The 7,360-nt window shown below is 36.9% G+C and overlaps 3 protein-coding genes across 3 annotated transcripts in view; 2 read left to right on the top strand and 1 right to left on the bottom strand.

Moving 5' to 3' along the window:
* Positions 1-361: 361 nt before the first annotated feature.
* On the top strand, positions 362-1,844 carry SARC_06480 (hypothetical protein; the record flags this gene model as incomplete). The annotated part of the gene is made up of 5 exons (XM_014299624.1): positions 362-416; positions 759-853; positions 1,079-1,147; positions 1,346-1,432; positions 1,644-1,844. 5 exons carry the CDS (start codon positions 362-364, stop codon positions 1,842-1,844), a joined length of 507 nt encoding a protein of 168 aa, XP_014155099.1.
* A 742-nt stretch (positions 1,845-2,586) lies between these two features.
* Positions 2,587-5,857, bottom strand: SARC_06479 (hypothetical protein). The gene is made up of 4 exons (XM_014299623.1): positions 5,675-5,857; positions 4,630-4,704; positions 4,209-4,307; positions 2,587-2,886 (listed from the first exon to the last, which is right to left on the bottom strand). Exons 2-4 carry the CDS (start codon positions 4,639-4,641, stop codon positions 2,683-2,685), a joined length of 315 nt encoding a protein of 104 aa, XP_014155098.1. The 5' UTR covers positions 4,642-4,704; positions 5,675-5,857; the 3' UTR covers positions 2,587-2,682.
* Positions 5,858-6,481: 624 nt separating this feature from the next.
* SARC_06478 (hypothetical protein) overlaps positions 6,482-7,360 on the top strand; it is a 4,215-nt gene continuing 3,336 nt past the window's right edge. Inside the window, exon 1 of the mRNA XM_014299622.1 lies at positions 6,482-7,108. Within this exon, the coding sequence (XP_014155097.1) occupies positions 6,518-7,108 (591 nt within the window). The 5' untranslated portion in view covers positions 6,482-6,517. The remainder of the gene's footprint in view (positions 7,109-7,360) is intronic.

Raw genomic sequence — 7,360 nt, 5'->3', positions numbered from 1 at the left:
ATGTATGTATGTATGTATGTATGTATGTATGTATGTATGTATATATGTATGTATGTATGTATGTATGTATGTATGTGTGAATGTATATATATATATATATATATATATACATATATATTCAGTTATATATGTTGCACTGAGATATTTTCGTGTCTCTGTTAATTATTTTTTACGAATGTTTCAGGGAAGCATCTATTTTTGCTCGAAGCGTCGTATATTGTTCAAGAATGTTCATGTTCAGTTTTGATGAGATTTGTTGTGATCATGGATATCAGCACGCAGCACTAGAATGAGAGAATTCAAGATTTCAGACGCAGCCGTTAATGATAACTTATCCACTTATCTGTTACATTTTCTATGCATGACTGACACGGCAGCAACCGTGTACAAGATTATAAAGGAGTTGATGCCCAATGGTATGCGAATAAGCAATGAAACGCGGGAATTGCTAATAGAATGTTGTACAGGTAAGAACTCGTCAAATTATATATGGTGCAATAAATGTAAGAAATAGTCGTAACTTGCTTGTTTAATTGGGGGCGTACGGACGCAGTCTGGATTAAGCAGTAACGTTGGAATTCTATACTCGCATGTGTGTGTTTTAAGATAAAATCTCCTGCATCCTCCACGAGATCGCTTGCCTTGCTAACGTTGTACAGCACATACACACGGCTTCACGACGCCATTTAGCATACGGCGCGGGCATTTGTTCAGCTATCGGACACTATATGATGTCGTGTTAATATACTTCGTTGTAGAATTCATCCACTTAATCGCGTCGGAGTCGAATGAAGTGTGCGGTCAATCCGGGAAGAAAACGATAGGACCTGATCATGTTATAGAGGGGCTGAAGGTATGCAAATATAAAAACAAATGAAATGCACTATTGTTTCATATCGAGCTCACTGCCATATCGAGCTGCGCGTCTGCCATTCCATATTCACCGCCTGCCTCAGCATTTGATCGCTATTTGCTCGTTCATCGATTGTGTGCCTCAAAATAGGCGACAACGGGTAACAATGGGGTACATTATTAAAAAGCTTCACACTTAAGTTCTGACATTTCCCAATTCTTGTAGAATTTAGGCTTCCAGCACTATTTAGCCAACGTAAACAGCGTATTGGAAGATCACAAAGAAGAGAAAACGGTGAGTCTTCAAGTTATGATTCTTGAGTGCATCCCGATTTGAAGCGCACGAGTGTCTGAAATTCCTAGCGTGATTTTTTTCAGGGTAACCTCTAGCATCCAGTTGGATTCTCAACGTGAGTTCTCATGGTATTTATCACGTACAGTATGTACCAGTACCGCTTATCATCTTTATTTCTCTTTTCACACTGCTTGACAGATACGAAGTAAAAAGAAGGCGAAAGGAAAACATAGTGGTGTTTCAGCAGAAGAGCTTTTGGCACAACAAAGAGCCTTATTTGCAAAGGTATGCCTTGCTCGAGTTTTTTCTCTGCAGCATTTATTTCATTTGCTAGATTCAAGTATCGTTAACTCCCATGCATCTTCCACAAAGATTACCAATCAAAGATAATTAAGTAAACACTCAAACGCGTGTGCACATATATCTAATGTCTATCGGAATTATCATTCCATCAGTTTTCGAACAATCCTTTGCTTTATCCATTTGATCCTACTAGGCTCGTGCACGGTCAGACAGTCAAGTCGGTCCGGCGCTAAACGACTCAGCACCGGCATCTTTAAATAGCCTCGCTGCGACACCGGCAGGAACGGTGTCTGCGGTATCAGGCGCAGAAGCAACCGTCCCCGAAGCTCAAACACACATGCCTGCCCCCAGCTTATTGAAGAAGGAGTATGACGAAGACGAAGATTATGATTAGTAGTTAGGTTCTATATATATAGCAACACCTTCTTTATAAAGTATATATCATTAGGATTTGGTTAGGTTTGTTCTCACCTCCGGATAGACAAGTAGACCAAGAATATCCGGTCGGATTTGTTCCAAACATGGATAGTCGACTGGCTCGGTTTGGTCGGCCTGCTATGGCCGCTGTGTGCCTGCGCGGATATGTTCTCATCTCAAACGAAATGTCTGCCCTGATATCTTTGTTTGCAATGTATCAAATGCGACTAGCAACTTCTAATAAGACGAAAGTGTGGATTAATGCGATTGATGCCATTACAATGACCTAGATTTTATGTCAAGGGGAGTTTAACTGATCAAAAGCGAAAGTGATCGACCTTACTGTATCATTTGAAGCAGCGTGCAGTGGTTGAAAAGTGAGCTCGATGTTCCTCAGTATTGAATATGTCGCACCCGTATACCGCAGATAAATCTTACTTCTACTTGACCGGAATAGTTACTTAGGAAAGGACGTGCAAATATGTCATACTAACTGATCGTGATATCGCCGCAGCCATGTGCAATTCTTCTTCCAGAACAAAACACCGGAACAGAAACGATCCAACGGCCAAAATTTATCACACATGGCCACCAAAAGGTTATAAACATCCGCGGAGACACCAATTGCCAAATCCAGTGCACGTATTCATTCATGACTAGATTTCGGCCGCATCAGTGTAATATGCGCAACTCAGCCATGGTTGATATGAGGTGAAAACCAAAAGCAAGAGACGAGAATTATCTATAGACTTTTATGCAGATAGGCGGCAGCAAACCGCTTTAGTAGTATTGATACAAATATTTGAATGCATGTATCAGGCTTTTTTCTCGCTATCAGATGGCTTATCAGGGTTTGTAAGCGAACCAGATTTCTCAGACAAATGTGACTGCTTCTTAGGTTGCACATTGTCCGAATGATGAGGAATCGTCTCTGGTGTGGGGAGTGCTCGACCAACTTTGTTCTGAGACTTGCCGGCTTGACTGAGAGCGTAATCTCCAGAATCAAAGTACTTGCGTTCCTATTACGATAAACGAACATAAGGAATACGATATAAGAAATCTGCGCAATAAAAATCGCAAATTCAAACAAAATGTACGTATGATAGAGATTCGCCTTTAAGTATATTTTTGACTTCGGTAAGACTTGCAATGACAACTAGAAAAAAATGAGACCATCCCAATAAGAAATCTAATACTACGATACTACGACATACATACATATATATATACCTACCTACCTACATATATACATACATGCACACACACGCACACATATATATAATTATGTACAATTGTATATATATATATAGATATAAATGAATAAAATACTATGTATACATCATTATGTACATGTATATGTGTATTGTATACAAATACGTGATGGTAAATTCAAATACCGGTAATTGTCTGTAGAAGTGCAAGTATAAGTATATATATACATATATATACGTATGTAAGTAATTTAAATTAATATACACCAATACAAACGTATACATCAATTTATTTATATATTTATAAACATATATATAATATACATACATACATACATACAAACATACATATATATGTAAATATCTACAAAAGTATAAGTGTGTACATGTACCCCATATATATAGATGGATGTATGGATGTAAAGATGTATTCACGTACAAATTCAGATTCACATATACATATATATATGTAAATATACACACCCACCCATATATATATTTATATATACTTATACATGAAACAAAAATATATATTCATAGATACACACACACACATACAAACATAAATATAAATACACACACACACACACACACATATATATATAGATATATATATAGATATAGATATAGATATAGATATATATACACACACACACAACACACACACACACACACACACACACACACACACACATATACATATATATACATGTACATTTATATATATATTAATATGTATACACAAAAAAGGAAATATACAAAGATATACCTACATACAAACATATACACCGTAAAATAGAATATATATATATAAACAAATATATGCTACATATATATATCATGTGTATACACATATATATGAATATAGATATATACATATGCATACTACATATATAAACATAAATACATACATGTATATACATAACATAAATACATACATATATATATACATACATATATACACACACACATATATAAATATATATATATATATATATGGGCTTTCACATATATATGCATGTGTGGATATAGTACATATACCACATAGGTCAAAAGCCAAATCACTTATGCAATTCGCATTTCAATATTCAGAGGTGACTTGTCTAAAATAATTGTCTACTAATACATACCCCACCACGGTTCATCCTCTTCTGTGCAAGCTTATTCTTTGGCGGAAGCCTGCCAAACTTCTTTAGAAATTCTTGGTCCTGTGCGGACAGATTGCTGGGCTGCGTAACGAAAACGTGAACTGATTAGCAATGGAAAGGCCGACTGAAATAGTTCTAACTAACCAACGGCAGTACGTTACAATGGGGTCCTTTTGGTCATACGCACATGTCATAAATAAATGTTGGACGACCGAGCACTACGGAGGCCTGTTCGTAGAATTGCTCAATATAAGTAAGACCAAGGCATTTGTGTCACCCACCACCCAATCCAACACGAGTGTACGTAGTAAAGCGAGGGAAAATACGCCATCTGACGAACATAACGACATTAAGCATATCAACTTAACTGAGAAACAAATGAAGTCAAAACATATAGACTTACCGCGTCAGCCATGTTGAAGCTATATTTATAAGGATCCCTTTAGACAAATAATGTTGTGTTTCTATGTGGACGGAGCTGTGGCGGTAGTTGCGTCGGATGGCGTGTGCAGAATTTTAAGTAGAACGCCGAAGATTGGTTGAAATTAACGTCGAGGGACAGCGTATAAACGTAAGCGAAAGATATGTGCTAGCAACAAAGAGACAGAGGCGAACTTGTATGGATGAATACAGGACACAGCGTGTGCATGTGTAGGTAAATCATGAGTACTGACTGACACACATATGCAACCCGTGGGAAGTGCGAGAACTGTAATTAATTGGTGTACAGGATGAGAAGTGAAATAGATTACGCGAGATACATGTTAGTAGTCGTATTGGTGGTATTGGAGAACCAATGAATATATACTATACTGAAGTTCATGCAGAAGACAGTAAAAGTATTAAACGTGAGGGAAGTAAAAGTGCTCAACGTGAAAAAACATTTCATGTAGGTATACAGGTCCTTTATAAGTACTAGCTGACTCAAATTGAGACAAATATTAGCAACCCATGGAGGATACACTACAATCAGATTTGTACAATACACTAGAGCAGTATTTAGAATTCAACATCGTGTATTGCCAATATTGGTAAAAATAAGACAGTACAAGCGTGTATCGGAAACCCCTAAGTCGAGGAAGGGTGATTACAGTACATATTTAGGTATATCAGTCTGAACTAACCGCGAATCACAAGACTATCGTATGCAATTATAAAAGCAACAAGCAACATGCGTAGGATAATGCAACTGAGCAAACGAACGCAAACTACATATGGCTGTAGCAGAATAGCCTAATTACGTATCACAAATTGGCATCATAGAGCAACATGCGACAAGCTTACCAAAATAAAGCTGTACAAAATCGAATAAAAACTCAATACATGTATATCAGGAAAGGTTAACTGCGAATCACAAAGCACAAAGTTATTACAATGGAGCATACGACAAATATAGGAGGGATAAGGCTGCTGAAAACGAAGACAGACTATGGGGCTAGTTCGCTTACACAGTTGCGGGAGAGCTTCATACACCAGGAACTCCACTGCAGATACATATATATATATATATATATATCTCTCTCTCTCTCTCTCTCACTCTCTCACTATATATTATATATATATATACTTATATATATCTATATATACAATTTATATGTATTTGTATTTGTATATATAAATTTTTTTTTTTTGAGCAATTGAGAAGGCTATGATATTTTATATATAAATATTATTGCCTGTTTTTTTACATAAGAATTTTGAATAAATATATAAAACCCTTCCAATTTGTGTGTGATGATTCGATTCATATTTAAGTTTTAAAAATACTAATAATAATATTATTATTATGGACCGACAACAGCGTTTTATAGTTTTACTTTTGCGAGTTTGCGTTTTTGGTGGGGAGGGGGGTTGGGCGGGTTAATAAACCACTATAAAACTATCTCTCGTTATTTCTTATTTAAATACGCACACCAAAAAAAACAACTCTCAGAGGCTCATCAGACGTGTCGGTTTTTATATGAAAATACTGTACATATAAAAAATAATACTAGGGGTTTTCGGCTCCTTTCTGTCGTGCTATATTCTTATTCTTTGCCCTAACCTTTTCTCTGTTTGATAATGATTTGGTATGCTTTTTCAACAAAAAAAATTATTCCAAAAATTATCTAGCGCACGCGATATATCGTGTGACCCGTGTCATGATTGATTTACCTGTCAAAATCATAGACTACTGAAAAAAATGAAGGCTATGTCAAAATGCACAAATAACATATATAACCTATATAGGGCTTGGGCGTGAACAAGCTTGAACGCGTTCGTTGGGTGAACATAGTCATTCTAAATACAATATGACAGAATCAGAGGTAGTGGTAAACGTGCCGCATTTTGCTTGTCGCTCTATCGATGGCTTGGAAGTTCTACGTCGAGCAGGCGCTGACAATGACACCTGTCTTCCGGCAACGTGTAAGATAAGATGTATGAAATGGAGCCCTAATGGTGCTTACATAGCATACTCTGCGTCTGGAAAGGTGTTCATTGTATCGTCCAAGGATTGGAGTGTGGTGATGGAGGTTGGACATCCAAATGTCAATAAAATCTTCTTCTCTCCTACTTCCACTGTACTGTTCACATACGCAAGATACGAGACCGACAAGAATCATGTAGGCAAAGACAATCTGAAGGTTTGGAGAATTTCCAAAAAGGAAGACGACGCGACAAAACCAATGTTTAGCGCTGTACAACGCGGGGATGAGTGGACACCGACTGTCAGTCCAGATGGTCTACTATTCGGGAAGACAGTTACAAACACGATTCAATTTTTCGACTTGAACAACATGGAGAACGGCATTCTGCGCAAGTTGCATCTCGAGGGTGTCAACAAATTTTCAATCTCAGGTGGCAAGGACACCAATATTGCAGCGTTTGTACCAACGAAAAAGGTAATATTCAAATTCTATTTTGTTAGATGCACAATCTGTTTGGTTGTATAAGATTGCGCCCATCATGATTAGAGACATCGATCGCTCTGAATGAGTGTGGTGTAAGGTTTCATCCCCACCTACAGAATGATTATTCAGCATATATTCATATGTAGGAATATGCATTTATATACACATTAAGATACCAATAGATCAGCATAAGATTTTCAATATCAATATATATATATATATATAATACACGCATACATTCAT

Source organism: Sphaeroforma arctica (assembly GCF_001186125.1).
Source record: "Sphaeroforma arctica JP610 unplaced genomic scaffold supercont1.463, whole genome shotgun sequence".
NCBI classification, from domain to species: domain Eukaryota; class Ichthyosporea; order Ichthyophonida; genus Sphaeroforma; species Sphaeroforma arctica.
Note: the sequence above shows the minus strand (reverse complement) of the source record. Positions and strands in the feature narration are given on the sequence as shown.